At 46.8% G+C, this 27055-nt stretch overlaps 1 protein-coding gene across 1 annotated transcript; it reads right to left on the reverse strand.

Moving 5' to 3' along the window:
* Positions 1-15579: 15579 nt before the first annotated feature.
* Positions 15580-24731, reverse strand: LOC139264193 (fucolectin-like). The gene is made up of 3 exons (XM_070880279.1): positions 24553-24731; positions 17390-17512; positions 15580-15787 (listed from the first exon to the last, which is right to left on the reverse strand). Exons 1-3 carry the CDS (start codon positions 24729-24731, stop codon positions 15580-15582), a joined length of 510 nt encoding a protein of 169 aa, XP_070736380.1.
* Between the last annotated feature and the right edge of the window lie 2324 nt (positions 24732-27055).

Genomic DNA, 27055 nt, shown 5'->3' on the forward strand with positions numbered 1-27055 from the left:
AGGGGTCTGGACATAGTGGAAAATAGGGGTCTTTTCCATTGGTGGAGGGGTCTATTACGAGGGGGCATAGTTTTAAGGTGGTTGGTGGAAGGTTTAAAGGGTTTTTGAGGGGGGGCTTCTTTACGGTTGTAGGGATCTGGAACTTGCTGCCTGGAAGAGTGGTGGATGCAGAAACCCTCACAACTTTTAAGAGATGGTTGGAAGGACACTTAAAGTGCAGTAACGTGCAGAGTTACGGACCTAGAGCTGGTAATTGGGATTAGACTGGATGACCTTTTATTGGACGGAACAGAAATAATGGTAAATACTGCAGGGAATAGAATACGGCCAGGGTGATCTCCTGGACTAGTGTCGATCGCCTGGATGGGTCGGAGAGGAATTTTCCCAGATTTTTTTCTCCCAAAATTGGCCTGGGTTTTTATCTGGTTTTTACCTCTCCCAGGAGATCACATGGCTCCGGTTGGGGTGGAGTGTAGAATATTTCAGTTTAAGGGGTGTCGCAGTTGTGTGGGGCGGACTGGTTGGGCCGGGTTCTCTTTACCTTTCTGTCATTGTTCATAGGTTTATATGTAACTTTCAGGGCTGCTGACCGAGGGCCGTGAGGCTCTTTGTCGGCCGGCACGGACACAATGGACCGAAAATGGCCTCCTTCTGCGCTGTAAATTTCTATGTTTCTATGTTTCTATGACCTCCACCCTTCTCTTGTAACCCACAACATCGATAGGCTTGTCTGAGCCCTCCACAGCAGGACTTGTCCGCCGGACTGATGGCAGCTGAGGTTGCCGTGCCCCATCACAGTGCTGCAGCCCACTAGGTCCCGGTGCAACACCCAGTGCAGGCCCCTCTGCTATCTGCAGGAGATCGGACCGCGTACTCCCAGTATCTGAGCTGGCAAGTGTGGGTGGAAGCAGTGACTCAGTGCCACAGCAAGTGATCAGGAAGGCCAATGGAATCTTGGCCTTTATTGCAAAGGGGATGGAGTATAAAAGCAGGGAAGTCTTGCTACAGTTATACAGGTTATTGGTGAGGCCACACCTGGAATGCTGCACGCAGTTTTGGTTTCCATATTTACAAAAGGAAAGAAACATAGAAACATAGAAAATAGGTGCAGGAGTCGGCCATTCGGCCCTTCTAGCCTGCACCACCATTCAATGAGTTCATGGCTGAACATGCATCTTAAGTACCCCATTCCTGCTTTCTCGCCATACCCCTTGATCCCCCGAGTAGCAAGGACTACATCTAACTCCTTTTTGAATATATTTAGTGAATTAGCCTCAACAACTTTCTGTGGTAGAGAATTCCACAGGTTCACCACTCTCTGGGTGATGAAGCTTCTCCTCATTTCGGTTCTAAATGGCTTATCCCTTATCCTTAGACTGTGACCCCTGGTTCTGGACTTCCCCAACATTGGGAACATTCTTCCTGCATCTAACCTGTCTAACCCCGTCAGAATTTTAAACGTTTCTATGAGATCCCCTCTCATTCTTCTGAACTCCAGTGAATACAAGCCCAGTTGATCCAGTTTTTCTTGATATGTCAGTCCCACCATCCCGGGAGTCAGTCTGGTGAACCTTCGCTGCACTCCCTCAATAGCAAGAATGTCCTTCCTCAAGTTAGGAGACCAAAACTGTACATAATACTCCAGATGTGGCCTCACCAAGGCACTGTACAACTGTAATAACACCTCCCTGCCCCTGTACGCAAATCCCCTCGCTATGAAGGCCAACATGCCATTTGCTTTCTTAACCGCCTGCTGTACCTGCATTCCAACCTTCAATGACTGATATACCATGATACCCAGGTCTCGTTGCACCTCCCCTTTTCCAAATCTGTCACCATTCAGATAATAGTCTGTCTCTCAGTTTTTACCACCAAACTGGATAACCTCACATTTATCCACATTATACTTCAAGTGCCATGCATTTGCCCACTCACCTAACCTATCCAAGTCACTCTGCAGCCTCATAGCATCCTCCTCGCAGCTCACACTGCCACCCAACTTAGTGTCATCTGCACATTTGGAGATACTACATTTAACCCCCTTGTCTGAATCATTAATGTACAATGTAAACAGCTGGGGCCCCAGCACAGAACCTTGCAGTACCCCACTAGTCACTGCCTGCCATTCTGAAAAGTACCCATTTACTCCTACTCTTTGCTTCCTGTCTGACAACCAGTTCTCAATCCACGTCAGCACACTACCCCCAATCCCATGTGCTTTAACTTTGCACATTAATCTCTTGTGTGGGACCTTGTTAAAAGCCTTCTGAAAGTCCAAATACAACACATCAACTGGTTTCCCTTGTCCACTCAACTGGAAACATCCTCCAAAAATTCTAGAAGATTTGTCAAGCATGATTTCCCTTTCACAAATCCATGCTGACTTGGACCTATCATGACACCTCTTTCCAAATGCACTGCTATGACATCCTTAATAATTGATTCCATCATTCAACCCACTTCCGATGTCAGGCTGACCGGTGTATAATTCCCTGTTTTCTCTCTCCCTCCTTTTTTAAAAAGTGGGGTTACATTGGCTACCCTCCACTCCATAGGAATTGATCCAGGGTCTATGGAATGTTGGAAAATGACTGTCAATGCATCCGCTATTTTCAAGGCCACCTCCTTAAGTACTCTGGGATGTACCATCAGGCCTTGGGGATTTATCAACCTTCAATCCCATCAATTTCCCCAACACAATTGCCCGACTAATAAGGATTTCCTTCAGTTCCTCCTTCTTACTAGACCCTCTGAGCCCTTTTATATCCGGAAGGTTGTTTGTGTCCTCCTTAGTGAATACCGAACCAAAGTACTTGTTCAATTGGTCTGCCATTTCTTTGTTCACAGTTATGACTTCCCCTGATTCTGACTGCAGGGGACCTACGTTTGTCTTTACTAACCTTTTTCTCTTTACATATCTATAGAAGCTTTTGCAGTCCATTTTAATGTTCCCTGCAAGCTTCCTCTCATACTCTTTTTCCCTGCCCTAATCAAACTCTTTGTCCTCCTCTGCTGAGTTCTAAATTTCACCCAGTCCTCGGGTTTGCTGTTATTTCTGGCCAATTTGTATGCCACTTCCTTGGCTTTAATACTATCCCTGATTTCCTTTGATAGCCACGGTTGAGCCACCTTCCCTTTTTTATTTTTACACCAGACAGGGATGTCCAATTGTTGTAGTTCATCCATGCAGTCTCTAAATGTCTGCCATTGCTCATCCACTGTCAACCCCTTAAGTATCATTCGCCAATTTATCCAAGCCAATTCACACCTCATACCTTCAAAGTTACCCTTCTTTAAGTTCTGGACCATGGTCTCTGAATTAATTGTTTCATTCTCCATCCTAATGTAGAATTCCACCATATTATGGTCACTCTTCCCCAAGGGACCTCGCACAACGAGATTTCTAATTAATCCTCTCTCATACAAAACACCCAGTCTAAGATGGCCTCCCCTCTAGTTGGTTCCTCGACATATAGGTCTTGAAAACCATCCCTTATGCACTCCAGGAAATCCTCCTCCACCGTGTTTTTCCAGTTTGGTTAGCCCAATCTATGTGCATATTAAAGTCACCCATTATAACTGCTGCTCCTTTACTGCATGCACCCCTAATTTCCAGTTTGATGCCCTCCCCAACATCACTACTACTGTTTGGTGGTCTGTATACAACAACCACTAGCGTTTTCTGCCCTTTGGTATTCCGTAGCTCCACCCATACCGATTCCACATCATCCAATGTCCTTCCTTACTATTGCATTAATTTCCTCTTTAACCAGCAATGCCACCCCGCCTCCTTTTCCTTTCTGTCTATTCTTCCTAAATGTTGAATACCCCTGGATGTTAAGTTCCCAGCCTTGGTCACCCTGGAGCCATGTCTCCGTGTTGCCAACCACATCGTATCCGTTAACTGCTATCTGCACAGTTAATTCGTCCACCTTATTCCGAATACTCCTCGCATTGAGGCACAGAGCCTTCAGGCTTGCCTTTTTAACACACTTTGACCCTTTAGAATTTTGCTGCAAAGTAGCCCTTTTTGTTTTTTGCCTTGGGTTTCTCTGCCCTCCACTTTTACTCATCTCCTTTCTTTCTTTCGCTTCTGTCTCCATTTTGTTTCCCTCTGTCTCCCTGCATTGGTTCCCATCCCCCTGCCATATTAGTTTAACTCCTCCCCAACAGCACTAGCAAACACTCCCCCTCGGACATTGGTTCCGGTCCTGCCCAGGTGCAGACTGTCTGGTTTATACTGGTCCCACCTCCCCCAGAACCAGTTGCAATGCCCCAGGAATTTGAATCCCTCCCTGCTGCACCACTGCTCAAGCCACGTATTCATCTGAGCTATCCTGCGATTCCTACTCTGACTAGCCCATGGCACTGGTAGCAATCCCGAGATTACTACTTTTTAGGTCCTACTTTTTAATTTAGCTCCTAGCTCCTTAAATTCGTCTCATAGGATCTCATCCCGTTTTTTACCTATGTCATTGGTACCAATGTGCACCACGACAACTGGCTGTTTACCCTTCCATTTCAGAATGTCCTGCACCTGCTCCGAGATATCCTTGACCCTTGCACCAGGGAGGCAACAAACCATCCTGGAGTCTCAGTTGCGGCCGCAGAAACGCCTATCTATTCCCCTTACAATTGAATCCCCGATCACTATCGCTCTCCCACTCTTTTTCCTGCCCTCCTGTGCAGCAGAGCCAGCCACGGTGCCACGAACTTGGCTGCTGCTGCCCTCCCCTGATGAGTCATCCCCCTCAACAGTACTCAAAACGGTGTATCTGTTTTGCAGGGGGATGACCGCAGGGGACCCCTGCACTACCTTCCTTGCACTGCTCTTCCTGCTGGTCTTCCTTTCCTTATCTGGCTGTGGACCCTTTACCTGCGGTAAGACCAACTCACTAAACATGCTACTCACATTATTCTCAGCATCGTGGATGCTCCAGACTGAATCCACACAACGCGATCCGTCAGGAGCTGGAGGCGGATACACTTCCCGCACACGTAGTCGGAAGTGTCCCTGATTTCCCACATAGTACAGGAGGAGCATATCACGTGTCAGAGCTCTCTTGCCATGATTTCACCCTTAGATTAACTTAAATTGGCAAAAACAATGCTAAAGGTTACTTGCTGATAAAGAAAAAAGAAAAGCTACTTTCCAATCACCAGCCAATCACTTACCCCCTAGGCTGTGACTTCACCTTTCTATTTCATTCTACTTCTTTTTTGCCCTCTTCCTGTAGCTGCACAGACTCATCTTTTGTAGGTCTCTCGCTGACCCCGGACTCACGTCTCTCCGACACCTCTCGCCTTTTGTAGGTCTCTCGCTGACCCCAGGCTCACGTCTCTCCGACACCTCTCGCCTTTTGTAGGTCTCTCGCTGACCCCAGGCTCACGTCTCTCCGACACCTCTCGCCTTTTGTAGGTCTCTCGCTGACCCCAGGCTCACGTCTCTCCGACACCTCTCGCGGCCTTTTGTAGGTCTCTCGCTGACCCCGGGCTCAGGTCTCTCCGACGCCTCTCACCTTTTGTAGGTCCCTCGCTGACCCCGGGCTCACGTCTCTCCGACGCCTCTCGCCTTTTGTAGGTCCCTCGCTGACCCCGGGCTCACGTCTCTCCGACGCCTCTCGCCTTTTGTAGGTCTCTCGCTGACCCCGGACTCACGTCTCTCCGACACCTCTCGCCTTTTGTAGGTCTCTCGCTGACCCCGGGCTCACGTCTCTCCGACACATCTCGCCTTTTGTAGGTCTCTCGCTGACCCCGGGCTCACGTCTCTCCAACACCTCTCACCTTTTGTAGGTCTCTCGCTGACCCCGGGCTCACGTCTCTCCAACACCTCTCACCTTTTGTAGGTCTCTCGCTGACCCCGGACTCACGTCTCTCCGACACCTCTCACCTTTTGTAGGTCCCTCGCTGACCCCGGACTCACGTCTCTCCAACACCTCTCGCCTTTTGTAGGTCCCTCGCTGACCCCGGACTCACGTCTCTCCAACACCTCTCGCCTTTTGTAGGTCTCTCGCTGACCCCGGACTCACGTCTCTCCTTAAATATATTCAATGACCCAGCCTCAACAGCTCTCTGGGACAGATAATTCCACAGATTTACAACCCTCTGAGAGAAGAAATTCCTCCACATCTCAATTCTTTATGGGCAGCCCCTTATTCTGAGACTATGTCCCCTAGTTTTAGTTTCCTCTATGAGTGGTAATATCCTCTCTGCATCTAATCTGTTAAGTTCCCTCAGTATCTTGTATGTTTCAATAAGATCACCTCTCATTCTTCTAAACGCCAATGAGTACAGGCTCAACCTACTCAACCTTTTTTCTCCGGAATCAATCTCGTGAACCTTCTCTGAACAGCCTCCAATGCAACTATATCCACCTTAAATACAGAGACCAAAACTGTACGCAGTACTCCAGGTGTGGCCTCACCAATACCCTGGACAGTTGCAGCAGGACTTATCTACTTTTATACTCTATCCCCCTTGCAATAAATTCCAACATACCATTTGCCTTCCTGATCACTTGCTGTGCCTGCAGACTAACTTTATGTGTTTCATGCACAAGTACCCCCAGGTCCCTCTGTACTGCTGCATTTTGTAATTTCTCTCCATTTAAATAATAATTTGCTTTTTTTTCCTGCCAAAATGGATAACCTCACATTTTCGTACATTATACTCCATCTGCCAAATTTTTGCCCACTCACTTATCCTGTCTCCATCACTTTGCAGATTTTTTGTGTCCTCCTCACATCTTGTTTTCCCACTGATTTTGTATCATCAGCAAACTTGGCGACATTTCCTCGGTCCCTTCATCCAAGTCATTAATATAGATTGTAAATAGTTGAGGCCCCAGCACTGATCCCTGTGGCACCTCACTCGGTTCCATTTGCCAACCGGAAAATGGCCCATTTATCCCGACTCTGTTTTCTGTTAGTTAACCAATCCTCTATCCATGCTAATATATTACCCCCAACCCCGTGAGCTCTTATCTTGTGCAGTAACCTCTTATGTGGCACCTTATCGAATGCCTTCTGGAAATCCACATACACCACATCCACTGGTTCCCCTTTACCCACCCCGCTCATTACATCCTCAAAGAACTCCAGCAAATTTGCCAAACATGATTTCCCTTTCATAAAACCATGCTGACTCTGCTTGATTGGATCATGCTTTTCCAAATGTCCCGCTACTGCTTCCTTAATAATGGACTCCAGCATTGTCCCAACCACAGATGTTAGGCCAACTGGTCGATAGTTTCCTGCTTTCTGTCTCCCTCCTTTTTTTAACAGGGGCGTTACATTTGCGGTTTTCCAGTCTGCTGGGACATTTCCAGAATCCAGGGAATTTTGGGAGATTACAACCAATGCATCCACTATCCCTGCAGCCACTTCTTTTCAGACCCTGGGATGCAGGCCATCAGGTCCAGGGGATTTGTCCACCTTTAGTCCCATTATTTTACAGAATACTTTTTCTTTAGTGATAGTGATTGTATTAAGTTCCCCCCTCCCTATAACCCCTTGATTATCTATTATTGGGATGTTTTTAGTGTCTTCTACTGTGAGGTCCCACACAAAATATTTGTTCAAAGTCTCTGCCATTTCCCTGTTCTCCATTATTAATTTCCCAGTCTCATCCTCTAAGGGACCACTGTTTACTTTAGCTACTCTCTAACTTTTAATATACTTGTAGAAGCTCTTACTATCTGTTTTTATATTTCTTTCCAGTTTACTTTCATAAGCTATCTTCTCCCTCTTTATTATTTGTTTAGTCGTCCTTGGCTGGTTTTTAAAAGTGTCACAATCCTCAGGCCTCCCATTAATGTTGGTAACTTTGTATGTCATTGTTTTCAATCATGGCTGATCTTCTGACCCAACTCCACCTTCCCGCACTATCCCAATATCCCTTGATTTCCCGAGTCCAAACATCTCTCTATCTCAGCATTGACTCTTTTCAACTCAGTCCTCCGGGGCAGAGAATTCCAAAGATGCACAACTCTCTGAGTGAAGACATTCCTTTCCATCACAGTCTGAAATGTCTGAGTCCTTATCCTGAGAAAATGGCCCCTAGTTCTGGGCTCTCCAGGCTAGTGAAACAAACTCTCAGCATCCACCCTGTCAATCCCCCTCACAATCTTGTATGCTTCAATGTGATCACCTCTCATTCTTCTAAACTGCAGAGAGTATCGGCCCGAACTACTAAATCACTCCGTATCGGACAACTCTCTCATCGCAGGGATCAATCTGGTGAACCTCCGTTACACCGCCTCGAAGGGTTGTATGTCCTATCACTGATCAGGAGACCAGGGGGTGAAATTATCCCACAACCCGATTGGGGCAGTAAGCAGCTGGGCCGGGACGTTCTGTGTACGGCACGAAGATCCACCCCGTCGCTGGGTGAGTGTCGCACTATCGGAGGGGCAGTACTGAGGGAGTGCTGCACTGTCAGAGGGGCAGTACTGAGGGAGTGCCGCACTGTCAGAGGGGCAGTACTGAGGGAGTGCCGCACTGTCGGAGGGGCAGTACTGAGAGAGTGCCGCACTGTCGGAGGGGCAGTACTGAGGGAGTGCAGCACTGTGGGAGGGGCAGTACTGAGGGAGTGCTGCACTGTCGGAGGGGCAGTACTGAGGGAGTGTCGCAACGTCGGAGGGGCAGTACTGAGGGAATGCCGTACTGTCGGAGGGACAGTACTGAGGGAGTGCAGCACTGTCGGAGGGAGAGTACTGAGGGAGCATCGCACTGTCGGAGGGGCAGTACTGAGGGAGTGCAGCACTGTCAGAGGGGCAGTACTGAGGGAGTTCTGCACTGTCAGAGGGGCAGTACTGAGGGAGTGCAGCACTGTGGGAGGGGCAGTACTGAGGGAGTGCAGCACTGTGAGAGGGGCAGTACTGAGGGAGTGCTGCACTGTCAGAGGGGTAGTACTGAGGCAGTGCTGCATTGTCAGAGGGGCAGTACTGAGGGAGTGCAGCACTGTCAGAGGGGCAGTACTGAGGGAGTGCCGCACTGTCGGAGGGGCATAACTGAGGGAGTGCTGCACTGTCGGAGGGACAGTACTGAGGGAGTGCCGCACTGTTGGAGGGGCAATACTGAGGGAGTGTCGCACTGCCGGAGGGGCAGTACTGAGGGAGTGCCGCACTGCCGGAGGGGCAGTACTGAGGGAGCGCCGCACTGTCGGAGGGGCAGTACTGAGGGAGTGCCGCACTGCCGGAGGGGCAGTACTGAGGGAGCGCCGCACTGTCGGAGGGGCAGTACTGAGGGAGTGCAGCACTGTCAGAGGGGCAGTACTGAGGGAGTGCTGCACTGTCGGAGGTGCAGTATTGAGGGAGTGCCGCACTGTCGGAGGGGCAGTACTGAGGGAGTGCAGCACTGTGAGAGGGGCAGTACTGAGGGAGTGCTGCACTGTCAGAGGGGTAGTACTGAGGCAGTGCTGCATTGTCAGAGGGGCAGTACTGAGGGAGTGCAGCACTGTCAGAGGGGCAGTACTGAGGGAGTGCCGCACTGTCGGAGGGGCATAACTGAGGGAGTGCTGCACTGTCGGAGGGGCAGTACTGAGGGAGTGCCGCACTGTTGGAGGGGCAATACTGAGGGAGTGTCGCACTGCCGGAGGGGCAGTACTGAGGGAGTGCCGCATTGCCGGAGGGGCAGTACTGAGGGAGCGCCGCACTGTCGGAGGGGCAGTATTGAGGGAGTGCCGCACTGTCGGAGGGGCAGTATTGAGGGAGTGCCGCACTGTCGGAGGGGCAGTACTGAGGAAATGCTGCACTATCGGAGGAGCAGTACGGAGGGAGTGCTGCACTGTCGGAGGGGCAGTACTGAGGGAGTGCTGCACTGTTGTAGCGCCAGTACTGAGGGAGTGCTGCACTGTCGGAGGGGTAGTACTGAGGGAGCGCTGCACCGTTGGAGGGGTAGTACTGAGGGAGTGCTGCACTGTCAGAATGGCAGTACTGAGGGAGTGCTGCACTGTCGGAGTGACAGTACTGAGGGAGTGCTGCACTGTCGGAGGGGCAGTACTGAGGGAGTGCTGCATTGTCGGAGGGGCAATACTGAGTACCTGCTCTCTGAGGTGGAGGTAAAAGATCCCACGGCCACTATTCGAAGAGGAGCAGGAGAGTTCTCACTGATGTCCCAGCCATAATTTATTTGCCAACCAACATCACTGAGACAGATAATCCTGTCATCATCACGTTGCACCGCGCAACTGGGCCGCTGTGTTTCTACATAAACATAAGAACACAAGAAATAGGAGCAGGAGTCGGCCATTTGGCCCCTCTAGCCTGCTCCGCCATTTAATAAGATCATGGCTGATCTGATCATGGACTCAGCTCCACTTCCCGACACGCTTCCCTTAACCCTACTCCCTTATCGCTCAAAAAATTGTCTATCTCCGCCTTAAATATATTCAATGTCCCAGCCTCCACAGCTCTCTAGGGCAGAGAATTCCACAGATTTACAACTCTCTGAGAGAAGAAATTCCTCCTCATCTCAGTATTAAATGGCGCCCCTTTATTCTAAGACTGTGTCCTTTAGTTTTAGTTCCACTTCTCCGCCCGCTCCCCATAACTCTTTCCTCCCTTATTGTTCAAAAATCTGTCTATCTTCGCCTTAAATATATTCAATGACCCAGCCTCCAGAGCTCCCTGGGACAGAGAATTCCACAGATGTACAACCTTCAGAGAGAACAAATTCCTCCTCATCTCAGTATTAAATGGCGGCCCCTTATTCTAAGACCATGCCCTCTGGTTCTAGTCTCCCTCATCAGTGGAAACATCCTCTCTGCATCCATCTTGTCAAGCCCCCTCATAATTGAAACATGGAAACATAGAAACATAGAAACTAGGTGCAGGAGTAGGCCATTCGGCCCATCGAGCCTGCACCGCCATTCAATGAGTTCATGGCTGAACATGCAACTTCAGTACCCCATTCCTGCTTTCTCGCCATTCCCTTTGCTCCCCCGAGTAGTAAGGACTACATCTAACTCCCTTTTGAATATATTTAGTGAATTGGCCTCAACAACTTTCTGTGGTAGAGAATTCCACAGGTTCACCACTCTCTGGGTGAAGAAGTTTCTCCTCATCTCGGTCCTAAATGGCTTACCCCTTATCCTTAGACTGTGACCCCTGGTTCTGGACTTCCCCAACATTGGGAACATTCTTCCTGCATCTAACCTGTCTTAACCCCTTCAAAATTTTAAACGTTTCTATGCGATCCCCTCTCAATCTTCTGAACTCCAGTGAATACAAACCCAGATGATCCAGTCTTTCTTGATATGTCAGTCCCGCCATCCCGGGAATCAGTCTGGTGAACCTTCGCTGCACTCCCTAAATAGCAAGACTGTCCTTCCTCAATTTGGAGACCAAAACTGTACACAATACTCCAGGTGTGGCCTCACCAAGGCCCTGTACAACTGTAGTAACACTTCTCTGCCCCTGTACTCAAATCCCCTCGCTATGAAGGCCAACATGCCATTTGCTTTCTTCACCGCCTGCTGTACCTGCATGCCAACCTTCAATGACTGATGTACCATGACACCCAGGTCTCGTTGCACCTCCCCTTTTCCTAATCTGTCACCATTCAGATAATAGTCTGTCTCTCTGTTTTTACCACCAAAGTGGATAACCTCACATTTATCCACATTATACTTCATCTGCCATGCATTTGCCCACTCACCTAACCTGTCCAAGTCACTCTGCAGCCTCACAGCATCCTCCTCGCAGCTCACACTGCCACCCAACTTAGTGTCATCCGCAAATTTGAAGATACAACATTTAATCCCCTCGTCTAAATCATTAATGTACAATGTAAACAGCTGGGGCCCCTCGTTCCCTCGGTTTAGTTTCCCCTATGAGTGGAAATATCCTCCCTGCATCTACCTTGTCAAGCCCCCTCATTATCTTATATGTTTCAATAAGGTCACCTCTCATTGTTTTGAACTAAAATGTGTTAACGCCCAACCTACTCACTCAAACTCCATAACTCAACCCTCTCATCTCCAGAATCAACCTAATGAACCTTCTCTGAACTGCCTCCAATGCAAGTATATCCTTCCTTTAATACGGAAACCAAAACTGCACGCAGTACTCCAGGTGTGGCCTTACTAATATCCTGTACAGTTATAGCAGGATTTCTCTGCTTTTATACTCCATCCCCCTTGCAATAAAGGCCAACATTCCATTTGCCTTCCTGATTATTGCTATAACTACATACTAACTTTTTGTGTTTCATGCACAAGGACCCCCAGGTCCCTCTGTATTTCAGCATGTTGCAACATTTCTCCATTTAAATTAAAATTTGCTTTTCTATTATTTCTGCCAAACAGGATTACCTCACATTTTCCCACATTATACTCCATCTGCCAAATTTTTGCCCACTCACTGAGCCTGTCTACATCCCTTTGCAGATTTTTTGTGTCCTACTCACAATTTGCTTTCCCATCCATCTTTGTATCATCAGCAAACTTGGCGATATTACACTCGATCCCTTCATCCAAGTCATTAATATAGATTGTAAATAGTTGAGGACCCAGCACCGATCCCTGCGGCACCCCACTAGTCACTGTTTGCCAACTGGGAAATGACCCAGTTATCCCAACTCTCTGTTTTCTGTTCGTTAACCAATCCTCTGTCCATGTCAATGTATTACCCCCAACCCTGTGAACTTTTATCTTGTGCAATAACCTTTTATTTGGCACCTTATGGAATGCCTTCTGGAAATCTAAATACACCACATCCACTGATTCCCCCTTATCCACCCTACTCTTTACATCCTCAAAGAACTCCAGAAAATTGGTCAAACATGATTTCCCATTTATAAAACCATGCTGACTCTGCTTGATTGAATCATGCTTTTTCAAACGTCCTGCTACTGCTTCCTTAACAATGGACTCTGGCATTGTCCCAACCACAGATGTGAGGAGAACTGGTCTATAGTTTCCTGCTTTTTCTCAGATTGCTTTTTTAAAACCTTACAACAGAGACTGCCCTTTGAAAGTACATCATTGGCTGTGAAGCACTTTGAGAGGTCCTGAGGTTGTGAAAGGCACTCTAGAAATGCAAGTTTTGATAAATGGTTCATTCTCCGGTTGGCAATCAGTAATTCGTGGGGTGCCGCAGGGATCAGTGCTGGGACCCCAACTATTTACCATCTATATTAACAACTTGGAAGAAGGGACTGGGTGTAACGTAGCCAAGTTTGCTAATGATACAAACATGACAGGAAAAGCAATGTGTGAGGAGGACACAAACAATCTGCAAAAGGACATAGACAGGCTAAGTGAGTGAGCAAAAATTTGGCAGATGGAGTATAATGTTGGAAAGTGTGAGGTCATGCACTTTGGCAGAAAAAAAATCAAAGAGCAAGTTATTATTTAAATGAAGAATGATTGCAAAGTGCTGCAGTACAGTGGGATCTGGGGGTACTTGTGCATGAAAAACAAAAGGATAGTATGCAGGTACAGCAATGGCAGACCAATTGAACAAGTACTTTGGTTCGGTATTCACAAAGGAGGACACAAACAACATTCCGGATATAAAAGGGGTCAGAGCGTCTAGTAAGAAGGAGGAACTGAGGGAAATCCTTATTAGTCGGGAAATTGTGTTGGGGAAATTGATGGGATTGAAGGCCGATAAATCCCCAGGGCCTGATGGACTGCATCCCAGAGTACTTAAGGAGGTGGCCTTGGAAATAGCGGATGCATTGACAGTCATTTTCCAACATTCCATTGACTCTGGATCAGTTCCTATGGAGTGGAGGGTAGCCAATGTAACCCCACTTTTTAAAAAAGGAGGGACAGAGAAAACAGGGAATTATAGACCGGTCAGCCTGACATCAGTCGTGGGTAAAATGATGGAATCAATTTTTAAGGATGTCATAGCAGCGCATTTGAAAAGAGGTGACTTGATAGGTCCAAGTCAGCATGGATTTATGAAAGGGAAATCATGCTTGACAAATCTTCTGGAATTTTTTCAGGATGTTTCCAGTCGAGTGGACAAGGGAGAACCAGTTGATGTGGTATATTTGGACTTTCAGAAGGCTTTCGACAAGGTCCCACACAAGAGATTAATGTGCAAAGTTAAAGCACATGGGATTGGGGGTAGTGTGCTGATGTGGATTGAGAACTGGTTGTCAGACAGGAAGCAAAGAGCAGGAGTAAATGGGTACTTTTCAGAATGTCAGGCAGTGACTAGTGGGGTACCGCAAGGTTCTGTGCTGGGGCCCCAGCTGTTTACATTGTACATTAATGATTTAGACGAGGGGATTAAATGTAGTATCTCCAAATTTGCGGATGACACTAAGTTGGGTGGCAGTGTGAGCTGCAAGGAGGATGCTATGAGGCTGCAGAGTTACTTGGATAGGTTAGGTGAGTGGGCAAATGCATGGCAGATGAAGTATAATGTGGATAAATGTGAGGTTATCCACTTTGGTGGTAAAAACAGAGAGACAGACTATTATCTGAATGGTGACAGATTAGGAAAAGGGGAGGTGCAACGAGATCTGGGTGTCATAGTACATCAGTCATTGAAGGTTGGCATGCAGGTGCAGCAGGCGGTGAAGAAAGCAAATGGCATGTTAGCCTTCATAGCGAGGGGATTTGAGTACAGGGGCAGGGAGGTGTTACTACAGTTGTACAGGGCCTTGGTGAGGCCACACCTGGAGTATTTTGTACAGTTTTGGTCTCCTAACTTGAGGAAGGACATTCTTGCTATTTAGGGAGTGCAGCGAAGGTTCACCAGACTGATTCCCGGGATGGTGGGACTGACATATCGAAAAAGACTTGATCAACTGGGCTTGTATTCACTGGAGTTCAGAAGAATGAGAGGGTATCTCATAGAAACGTTTAAAATTCTGAAGGGTTGAGACAGTTTAGATGCAGGAAGAATGTTCCCGATGTTGGGGAAGTCCAGAACCAGGGGTCATAGTCTAAGGATAAGGGGTAAGCCATTTAGGACCGAGATGAGGAGGAACTTCTTCACCCAGAGAGTGGTGAACCTGTGGAATTCTCTACCACAGAAAGTTGTTGAGGCCAATTCACTAAATATATTCAAAAGGGAGTTAGATGTAGTCCTTACTACTCGGGGGATCAAGGGGTATGGCGAGAAAGCAGGAATAGGGTACTGAAGTTACATGTTCAGCCATGAACTCATTGAATGGTGGTGCAGGCTCGAAGGGACGAATGGCCTACTCCTGCACCTATTTTCTATGTTTCTATGTTTCCATGTTTCTATTATGAGGGGGCTTGATAAGGTGGATGCAGAGAGGATGTTTCCACTGATAGGGGAGACTAGAACTCGGGGGCACAATGTTAGAATAAGGGGCCGCCCATTTAAAACTGAGATGTAGAATTTCTTCTCTCAGATGGTTGTAAATCTGTGGAATTCGCTGCCTCAGGGAGCTGTGGAGGCTGGGTCATTGAATATATTTAAGACAGAGGTAGACAGTTTCTTAACCGATAAGGGAATAAGGGGTTATGTGGAGCGGGCAGGGAAGTGGACGTGAGTCCATGATCGGATCAGCCATCATCATATTAAATGGTGGAGCAGGCTCGAGGGGCCGTATAGCCTACTCCTGCTCCTATTTCTGATGTTCTTATGTTTTAATACTGCCAAGCAATATGTCCAAACTGTGCAGATTTTGAAGCATTTTTCCCAAATCCACTCTCCTTCGACCCACAGATGACAACCTCACAAAGAGTCAGGTGTATTCCACTTCCTGGGATGATGATGTTCACATATTGTCCCACCATTCCTTTGCAGTTAACAGACAATGTTTTTATACCCTCAGCCGAGCCGACCCTTTCACATCTGAAAGAGAATAAATTAAGCACTATTAGTCACCAATTACACCAGAGTTCCGGATTGTGCAGAAAATCCATTCTCGGGATGTGGGCGTCACTGACAAGGCCGGCATTTATTGCCCGTCCCGAGTTGCCCTGAGAAGGGGCGATGGGCCTTGAACCGCTGCAGTGCAGTTTGACACAAACTGAGGGAATCGCTGGGCCACTTCAGGGGGCAGTTATAGTCAGCCATGTTGGTGTGGGACTGGAGTCACATGTAGGCCCAGACCGGGTAAGGATGGCAGGTTTCCTCCCCTAAAGGACATTCGTGACCGATTTAGGTTTTTATCCCAATCCGACAGTAAATGGTCACTTTTACTGATCCCAGCTTTTTATATCAATTTCAATTCAGATTCTCAAACTGACACAGAGGGATTTTAACTCACGGTCTCTGGATTATTAGTCCAGGCCTCTGGTCTCAAAGGGCTCCTGGTAACAAACCCTCTGGTGCAAATAAAGGGGGCTTGGGGCAAAGTATATCAATAAAGTGGGCAGCATGTTTTAGGAAGGATTTTAAAATTCACATCCTCGTGTTCAGATCCCTCCATGGCCTCACCCCTCCCTATCTCTGTAACCTCCTCCACTCCTACAACCCTCTGAGATCTCTGAGCTCCTCCAATTCTGGCCCCTTGACCATCCCCTGAATTTAATCCTCCACCATAGGCAGTGTGTGCTCAGCTGCCTGGGCCCTAAACTCTGGGACTCACTCCTTAAACCTCTCCATCTCTCGACCTCTCTCTCCTCCATTAAATGTTCCTTAAATCCTACCCACCTGTCCTATTGTCTCCTAATGTGGCTCGGTGTCAAAGTTGGTTTGATAATCGCTCCTGTGAAGCACCGTGGGACAGTTTACTGTTAAAGGTGCTAATCAAATGCAATTGTTGTTGTCGTGATTTTAAAATGCATTTTGCCAGAGCCAGGGCCTGATGGGAGTTTACAATACAGATCCCAACTGAATGTTGTGAGCAACTCTTTGATGTGGATGTGGTGTATTTGGATTTACTGAAGACATTTGATAAGGTGCCACACAAGGGGTTATTACACAAGATTAGGCTCATGGGATTGGGGGTAATGTACGAGCATGGATTGAGGATTGGTTAACGGACAGAAAACAGAGAGTAGGAATAAACGGGTCATTTTCGGGGTGGCAGACTGTAACTAGTGGGGTACCGCAGGGATCAGTGCTGGGGCCCCAGCTATTCACAATCTATATCAATGATTTGGATGAGGGGACCAAATGTAATATAACCAAGTTTGCTGAAGATACAAAGCTCGGTGGGAATGTAAGTTGTGAGGTGGATGCAAAGAGGCTTCAAGGGGATATAGACAGTCTCAGTGAGTGGACAAGAACATGGAGAATGGAATATAATGTGGAGAAATGTGAAGTTATCCACTTTGGCCGAACGGTCTACTCCTGATCCTATTTCTTATGTTCTTATGTAACAACACAACAGGCTACTGAAATGGGATTTATACTCTTCAATCCATCAGTCAGGATTAAACTTCTTGAACAAACATACAACACAAATGTACAGCTTTAAAAGTGCAGCGCTTGCTGCTGTATAGTTACAGTGGGTTAGAATTTCCGTTATTCTCCAGCGAGCTCCCGATGCGAATCTCCGCTCCTGACAGCCGTTCCGAGCAGCAGTCGGCTCTGTTAGTGATGGTCACTGTAGACTGTCGAAATCTCGACCTCAGAAAAGAATGACTCCGACACTTACAGCTCCGATAGAAGTTTCCCTTTTAATTTACTTGCTCGCAAGGGGTAGGTTTCACTCAGTCAAGGGCTAAATGAACACCTCCGCAATGGTACAGCTTCACAAGATATTTATACAGTAAAACCCAAGTTCTGGCCTCTCCCTGTGTATTGCTCTGTCTCACAGTCAATGAATACAGATAAAGAGTTAATTACTATATCCTGGTCCTGACAGGGTGTCGAGATATTTCCTTTTGTCAGGGTTATCAGAAAGCCAAACGGCCATTACTCCATGAGTCATAGGTAATGGGCTATCACCTGTCTTGTATTGTGTCAGGATTATCCAATTTCCTGGTCAGTTTACCTGTTTGCTTCAAATGGATGAGGTCTCGGAAAGAAATAATGCCTAGAAGATAAGGGTGGGGTGACATGGAACTCCTGTAGTGTAGACAATAGGAGAGCACCATGGGGGGGGTTACTTGTCTCAGCATGACTTGTCTCCTAGCTGTCTGATGGCCATCAGCCATCTAACAGCAGGTTTAGCTGTTTATGCATGCTGGCTGCTAAAATGCAGAAAGTTCTGGAAGGGCCAGGACTCCATTTTAATCAAAAGGCACACAAATACCGTATGGTATCAGCTTAGATAAAAATACATTTCCACATTCCCCCATTTTGTCCTTCACAAGGACAACTCAATCCATTCTGATCTTGTACAGTCTCTCCATTTCCATTTCTACACAAGAGCCTTCAGCAGTTGTTGCTACCATAACTCTAGCCGTGGTCTCGGTAGGTAACATAGTTTCTCCCACCCTGGCACAGCAACACTTAATGACGACAAATAATAGATACAGGGCGAAGACTATCAGCAAGAATATGATCAAACCCTGTACCACAGATTTCCCCAGGGCTCCCAACCATCCTGATGCCCAACCCCACAAGGTGATACCGTCCTGGCCAACTGTCTGTTTATACTTTTTCCTGATGTTTTCAGCTAGACTGCCGATATCTTCTGATTTATCTGGGATATATGTACAGCATTCTTCACCTATTAATGCGCATGTCCCTCCCTCCTTGGCTAGGAGATAATCTAAGGCCATACGATTTTGGAGAGCCACTGTTCGAATAGCTACCATTTCATCATTTATCCCTTCAAAGGCTTGGGAAGTTGCGTTGGCTACTGATTCTACTAAGTTAGCCAGTTCCCGTAACTGCCATTCGGTCGATGCTATTCCATAGGGTGGCACCATTACCTTGAATATTCCGTTTAGCCACGTTAAATCCCGTTTAAATCTGTGGCTTCCATAGGCCTCCCTTAGAGTCCTTACTGATCTGATAAGGGGTACCACATATCCTAAGTAACAGGACCCTGTCCAGTTGGCTGGTAACCATGGGTAGGCTTTATGGCCACAAAAAAAGTAGGTGCAATTATAGGACGTCAGCTCCTGGTCCTTTCGCACTGTCCCTACTCGAGTGGTCTCACCTTCCCACTCTTTACCTGGGGCTTTGTTATGGACCGTTGTCCAACCAACGGTTGCTATCTTTCTCTCAGTGGGATTAGTTGTGGCTTGCCATTTAATCATTTGGGAACACTTGCTGCGTCCCATTTCTGGTCCTTTAGTTTCATTACTCACTAGGCATATTATACCCTCAGGATTTCCTATTCTGGGAGTAATGCTTAGGAAGGGAGGCTGATGGTTATTATCATAATTGGGCTGGTACCATCCCTGGAAGGCTGTAAGTTTATACCCTGCCGACCTCCATTCTGTTTGCTCCTTCGTTTCTGGCCCCTTAGTTAGTTTTGTCCTGTTTTGCACTGTCAACCATTCTACCATTTCTGATTCGTTAAAGGGGACAGATCTCAGGGGAATACCCCCCCTGGAGTGGACAGGTACATGGGAACATATCCAACAACTCGACAAGTTTCTTACTTGAGCATACCTATGACTCAGTGCCATAAATACGTTTACGTGCAATTCCCTTCGGTGGTGGGTCTGTACCCCTGGTGTAATCAATAATGTGAAGTAAAACCCTGTCAAGCCCAGCACCATCAGTCCCCATAGTCCATACAGTTCCTTATTCAGTCTTCCTTTTTCTGTTCCTCTGATTCCTTCGTCCCTTCCTCCTGGTCGGGTGCCCGTTTGCAATGGGATGCGTGGATCCATGTTGGTCTTTCCTTTACCTTGATTGCAGTATTGGTCACCAGCAGGACCTGGTATGGTCCTTCGAATCTTGGCTGTAGACTGCTTTTCCTTTTAAAAATCTTGATGTAAACGAATTCCCCTGGCTCCAGGTTATGACACTTCCCTTCCGCTGGCTTGACTTGGGCTTCCTTTACCTGTGAATGAAAGCTGGAAATACATTTGGTTAGTGCAATACAATAATTCAACATATTTTCCTCCATTTTGTGGATGTCCATCTGTTTTGCAGTAAATGGTGCTGTAAAAGGTAGTCGTTGGGGACGTCCCATAACTATCACATGCGGTGACAGGCCTGTTGTTCTGTTGGTTGAAGATCGCATTACCATCAAAGCTAAGGGCAGCAGTTCTGTCCATTTCAGTCCAGTGTCATTGCATAGTTTTGCCAGCTTATTTTTAAGCATTCCATTATATCTTTCAACAAGTCCAGCTGATTGTGGATGATAACTGCAATGAAAACGTTGATTAATCTGTAAAGCTTTACACATTTCTCTTATAACAGTTCCCGTGAAATGTGACCCGTTATCACTAGAAAGCTTAGCAGGAATTCCGAAGCGCGGTACAATTTCTTTTAACAAACATTTAGCAACAGTAGTGGCATCGGCCTTTTTACATGGAAAGGCTTCAATCCATCTAGAGAACACATCTACAATAACTAATACATACTTGAATCCCATACACATAGGTAATTCAATAAAATCCATTTGTAAATGTACAAAAGGCCCGACTGGATTTGGGTGGGAGGCAGATTCTACTTTTTCCGTCTTACCCGGATTCATTGTCTGACAGGTAACACAATTTTCACAGATTTGTTTTGCAATTGCCGAAATACCTGGTGCATACCAAGTTGCCAATCCCCCTTTGCCTGCATGTGTGAATGTATGAACACATCGGGCAATCCATGGAAGTAAGGATCTAGGGGCCACCACGCGGCCGTCATGGTGAACCCATATTCCTTCTGGATTTTTATAACATTGATCCTTCGTCCAGGTCACCACCTCCTCCGTACTGGCCTGTGTCTGAAAGGCCAGCACGTCATTAATAGTGGGTGGCGGGTCTGAGCAATTATCTTTCCTTAGTGGGAACAATGACACCTGCATCCCCCCTTTTGACAGAGCTGCTGACTTAGCTGCATTATCAGCTCTGGCGTTCCCAAGTGCCACCTCATTCGACTGGCCTGTATGTGCTTGGCATTTGATAATGGCAAGTTTCAAGGGGCATTGAATGGCTCGCAGGAGATTTTCCACTTGTTCTGCATTTTTGATAGGGGTTCCTGAAGAAGTCAGGTACCCGCGAATCTTCCAAATTTGTCCATAGTCATGTGATACCCCAAAAGCATACCTGGAGTCAGTGTAGATATTAACTGTGTGTCCTTCAGCCAGAATACAGGCTCGAGTTAACGCAAACAATTCGGCTTGTTGGGCTGAAAAGGAGTCTGGAAGAGAGGCTGTTTCGACAACATTAAACTGAGTTACAATTGCATAAGCCGCTCTAGGTTGGCCCCTATCATTTCGTAAGGCTGATCCGTCAACATAGTACACTAGATCAGGATTACACATTGGTACATCTGTTAGATTGATACGTGGTTTAGTCACTAATTCGGTTACCATTTCACATGAATGGGGTTCGCCGTCGTCTTCCGTGGGGAGTAGAGTGGCTGGATTTAAGGTAGTACATCTTTTGATGACAAGGTTCGGATTTGATAACAGTTCGACCTCGTATTTAGTGGTTCTTGCGGAGGTTAGGTGTTGGGTGGCACATTTAGTAAGTAAAATCTCGACAGAGTGTGGGATATACAAAATGGTCTGATGATTTAGAGTTATTGTCTGAGCCTGTTGCATAGCATAATAAGCTGTTGCCAACGAAGGAAGACATCCTGGTAGTCCGGTGCCACTGGGTCTAGTTGGGTACTGAAATATGCTACCGGTCGCTGCCTGTCCCCATGTAACTGAGTCAAAACAGATTGTGCAAAACCCGACTTGTGATGCACAAATAAGTTGAATAGCTTAGTGTAATCTGGTAATCCCAAGGCTGGTGCTGAAGTGAGGGACTGCTTAAGGTTCTGGAAAGCATTCCGGGATACTTCATTCCACATCCTTTAAGCATTGTGAGAATATAGTAGATTCATTCACAGCTCGTAGGTCATGGACAAACCTCCATTTGTGTGGGCTTCTGAACTGGACAAATCTGTGTGTTACACGGACTTCTCATTTATGCTTATAGTGATTCACAGATCACAGAATGTAAAGTACTTGTTTTCTAATCTTATTAAAAGGCCTCCAAACCCAAGATTTTTCCAATACACTCAAAATGTTGATCAAGGAGATCACCTGAAATATCTCAAAATCCCAATTCAATTATTGTACTGCCACTCTTTATCCAAAAAAATCCTCCTACTGAGTTAGAAGCTTTTGTACCAAGATTTTACACCAAGGACAATGAGAGTGCACTCCCCCAGCCTGCACCTCGAGAGACCCACAAAGGCTTTTTAAAAAAAAAGGCATTACAACTTTTAACCACCGGGACCATGTCTCAACAAACCGATCCTTTGTGCATTTCCTAGCTCCGTAACCTCTCATCCGAATAAATCCACACCTGCGCTTCTAACTTAAAATGTCTTAAACTTCCCACATACAGGACAACACTATGAAGGGTTAAAAAACTTCACTTTGTTTGAAAAAGTGGGTGGAGCTAAAACAAACAGGCAGCTCCACAACTTTTCCAAACAGGTTTCCAGACACAAGGAAAAAAGACAGAAGCACTCTCATTCAAAGACAAGACATTCACGCACTCTCATTCAAAGACAAGACATTCACAAGTCTCTCTCCATTCAATAAAGCTTTTTCTTTTGCTAGCTTCATTTTTTTTTCATAAGTCACTATCAGGTTCTCTTTTTTTTTTTCATTTGATTTACTTCCTCTGTTAATTTTACATGGACTTGAAGAATCGGAACCCAGGACTTTTCTATTACTTTCCTTTTTTTTTCTACCTGGATCTCTGTTTATAAGACACTCCTGGAGACACGTTGTTCTCTCTAAATTAAATGAACCATCGGGTGGAAATGGCCTGTTTTCACCCTTAGTCCACTTTACTGGTTTTTGTTTCTTTGGTCAATTGAAGACTGACCACAATTCTGGAGCATGACATAGGCTGGTGTGCCTTTTGTGGTGTTTTAACTTGCTCCGGCACCTATTCTGGATGATTTAAGATTTTCCACAGTTTCTGATCTCACAATCCTTTCGGCCAACCGAGTTCTCTACGCCCACTTCTCCTGGCCGTTACGTGGCCTGAAAAGGCTCTTAATTCGGGCTCAGTCTGGGTGTGTGAGATATGTTGGCACGAACCAACCGTAGTTGATCAATCAGTTACTGTTTCTTTTCCTAATCAATCCTTGTGTTTTTTTATCCCGAATCACAATTTTCCCTAGTGACTCTTCCCGTTTCTCTAATGGCAATGACTCACAAAGGTATTGCACACAACAGTAATACAAGGACAACAAACAATATTCCCGTGAGTACACAAATCATAACCTCTAAACAAATTCTCAGTCTGCGTTGTACGCCACTACAGACCGAGTCCTTAACTTATCCTAATAACAGCTGATAAAACTTAAGGTTCCGTACCCAAACTCTTTGATCGATTGCGCTCTTTTTTTTTTATAGTCTTATCACATAAGAACCCCTTCCGAATTAAAAACAATAAAAATCTTATCACATAAGAACCTTCGATCGATTAGCGCTTTTTTTTTAATAGTCTTATCACAAAAGAACCCCTTCCGAATTAAAAACAATAAAAATCTTATCACACAAGAACCTGGAACCCTTTTCGATCGACTAGCGCTCCCTTACCTACTGAAACCTTCCCTGGGCTGTCTCGAGGTTTTTTCCAGAACCTGTTCTCTTCTGCTGGCGAGCTGAGAAAGAAATGGTTATAAAAAAAATACCTTTAACTTTTAAATGCCGAGTCTTGTAGATGCAGTACCTCCGCTGTGGACAACAGATTACATCTGCGATTCAACAGTGAAGAAACCTCTTGTGAGCAAAGGCTCACCTTGTTTGGCCACCAAAGCCTTTCACTGGAGAGGCACTATGCCTGTATCCGTTTTACTCACAGGACAGAGAGTATGCATCTCGGTGGAACCTCCAATAACTGTCGAAATCTCGACCTCAGAAAAGAATGACTCCGACACTTACAGCTCCGATAGAAGTTTCCCTTTTAATTTACTTGCTCGCAAGGGGTAGGTTTCACTCAGTCAAGGGCTAAATGAACACCTCCGCAATGGTACAGCTTCACAAGATATTTATACAGTAAAACCCAAGTTCTGGCCTCTCCCTGTGTATTGCTCTGTCTCACAGTCAGTGAATACAGATAAAGAGTTAATTACTATATCCTGGTCCTGACAGGGTGTCGAGATATTTCCTTTTGTCAGGGTTATCAGAAAGCCAAATGGCCATTACTCCATGAGTCATAGGTAATGGGCTATCACCTGTCTTGTATTGTGTCAGGATTATCCAATTTCCTGGTCAGTTTACCTGTTTGCTTCAAATGGATGAGGTCTCGGAAAGAGATAATGGCTAGAAGATAAGGGTGGGGTGACATGGAACTCCTGTAGTGTAGACAATAGGAGAGCACCATGGGGGGGTTACTTGTCTCAGCATGACTTGTCTCCTAGCTGTCTGATGGCCATCAGCCATCTAACAGCAGGTTTAGCTGTTTATGCAAGCTGGCTGCTAAAATGCAGAAAGTTCTGGAAGGGCCAGGACTCCATTTTAATCAAAAGGCACACAAATACCGTATGGTATCAGCTTAGATAAAAATACATTTCCACAAGACACACGATACTTGTCCTTTAAATTCACTCTCCACCACGGGTCTTTCTGTGCGGAGGTGTGTGTGCACGAATTCCCAGCCCAGTCCGTGTTTGCATTGCCGTCAATGGCTCGAGAGGCATCTCCCGAGTGAGATGTGTCAGATTGGGTCGCAGTCCCCTTCCGTGCCACATTGTCCTCTGTGGAAAACATAATAACATAAGGGGCAGTACTGAGGGAGTGTCGCACTGTCAGAGGGGCAGTACTGAGGGAGTGCCGCACTGTCGGAGGGGCAGTACTGAGGGAGTGCCGCACTGTCGGAGGGGCAGTACTGAGGGAGTGCTGCACTGTCGGAGGGGCAGTACTGAGGGAGTGCTGCACTGTCGGAGGGGCAGTACTGAAGGAGCGCTGCACTGTCGGAGAACAGTACTGAGGGAGTGCCGCACTGTCGGAGGGGCAGTACTGAGGGAGTGCTGCACTGTCGGAGGGGCAGTACTGAGGGAGCGCTGCACTGTCGGAGGGGCAGTACTGAGGGAGTGCTGCACTGTCGGAGGGGCAGTACTGAGGGAGTGCCGCACTATCTGAGATGCGTTATTCAGATGAGATATATCACCGAGGCTCCGCCCAGCCTCTCAGGTGGATGTAAATCACTCGACGACATTATTTCACAGAAGAACAGGGGAGTTGTCGCCAGTGTCCTGGACAATATTTATTCCTCCACCAATACTGAACAAACTTTGGACAAGTTTCACAAGCATAATTCTCGATTTCGAAGGTTATAACTTCCAGTAAAGATTCAACGGGCAGGGCCGTTTCCCTTAGAAAAGAGAAGGCTGAGAGGTGACCAGATTAAGCTGTTCAATTATAATGTGGTTTGATCGGGTCGGCCCAGAGAGGATCTCTCCACTTGTGGGGAGGTCAAAACTAGAGACCATAAATATAAGATGGTCACTAATAAATCCAATCGGAATTGAGGAGAATGTTCGTTACGCAGAGTGTGATGAGAATGTGGAACTCACTGCCACAGGGAGGGGTTGAGGTGAATAGTATCGATGGATTTAAGGGGAAGAGAGTGAGGGAGAAAGGACTCGAAGGATATGGTGCTGGGGTGGGATACGGTGGGGTGGGAGGGAGCTGGTGTGGAACACAAACACCAGCACTGACCACTCGGGCTGAATGGTCTGTTTCTGGGCTGTAATTCGATGCAACATCACTGAAACAGATGATCTGCTCATTATCTCATTGCTGTTTGTGGGATCTTGCTGTGCATTATTGGCTGCCACCTTTCCGACATCATCATCATCGGCAGTCCTGCGGAATCGAGGAAGACTTGCTTCCATTCTTAAAATGAGTTCTTTGGTGACTGAATACTTCAATACGAGAGCCACAGTCTGTCACAAGTGGGACAGAGAGTCGTTGAGGGTAAGGGAGAGTGGGACAGGTTTGCCGCACGCTCCTTCTGCTGCCTGCGCTTGGTTTCTGCATGCTCTCGGCGATGAGACTCGAGGTGCTCAGCGCCCTCCCGGATTCACTTCCTCCACTTAGTCTTTGGCCAGGGACTCCCAGGTGTCAGTGGGGATGTTGCACTTTATCAGGGAGGCTTTGAGGGTATCCTTGTAACGTTTCCTCTGCCCACCTTTGGCTCGTTTGCCGTGAAGCAGTTCCTGAGTAAAGCACTTGCTTTGGGAGTCTCGTGTCTGGCATGCGAACAATGTGGCCTGCCCAGCGGAGCTGATCAAGTGTGGTCAGTGCTTCAATGCTGGGGATGTTGGCCTGGTCGAGGACACGAACGTTGGTGTGTCTGTCCTCCCAGGGGATTTGCAGGATCTTGCGGAGACATAGTTGGTGGTATTTCTCCAGCGACTTGAGGTGTCTACTGCACATTGTCCATGTCTCTGAGCCATACAGGAGGGTGGGTATGACTGCAGCCCTGTAGAACATGAGCTTGGTGGTAGATTTGAGGGACTTAGATAGGTTAAGCGAATGGGCTAAGGTTTGGCAGATGGAATACAATGTCGGAAAATGTGAGGTCATCCACCTTGGAAAAAAACACAGTAAAAGGGAATATTATTTGAATGGGGAGAAATTACAACATGCTGCGGTGCAGAGGGACCTGGGGGTCCTTGTGCATGAATCCCAAAAAGTTAGTTTGCAGGTGCAGCAGGTAATCAGGAAGGCAAATGGAATGTTGGCCTTCATTTCGAGAGGGATGGAGTACAAAAGCAGGGAGATCCTGCTGCAACTGTATAGAGTATTGGTGAGGCCACACCTGGAGTACTGCGTGCAGTTTTGGTCACCTTACTTAAGGAAGGATATACTAGCTTTGGAGGGGGTACAGAGACGATTCACTAGGTTGATTCCGGAGAAGAGAGGGTTACCTTATGATGATAGATTGAGTAGATTGGGTCTTTACTCGTTGGAGTTCAGAAGGATGAAGGGTGATCTTATAGAAACATTTAAAAAAATGAAAGGGATAGACAAGATAGAGGCAGAGAGGTTGTTTCCACTGGTCGGGGAGACTAGAACTAGTGGGCACA

The sequence above is a fragment of the Pristiophorus japonicus genome, chromosome 5 (genome assembly GCF_044704955.1).
Source record: "Pristiophorus japonicus isolate sPriJap1 chromosome 5, sPriJap1.hap1, whole genome shotgun sequence".
Taxonomy (NCBI): domain Eukaryota; kingdom Metazoa; phylum Chordata; class Chondrichthyes; family Pristiophoridae; genus Pristiophorus; species Pristiophorus japonicus.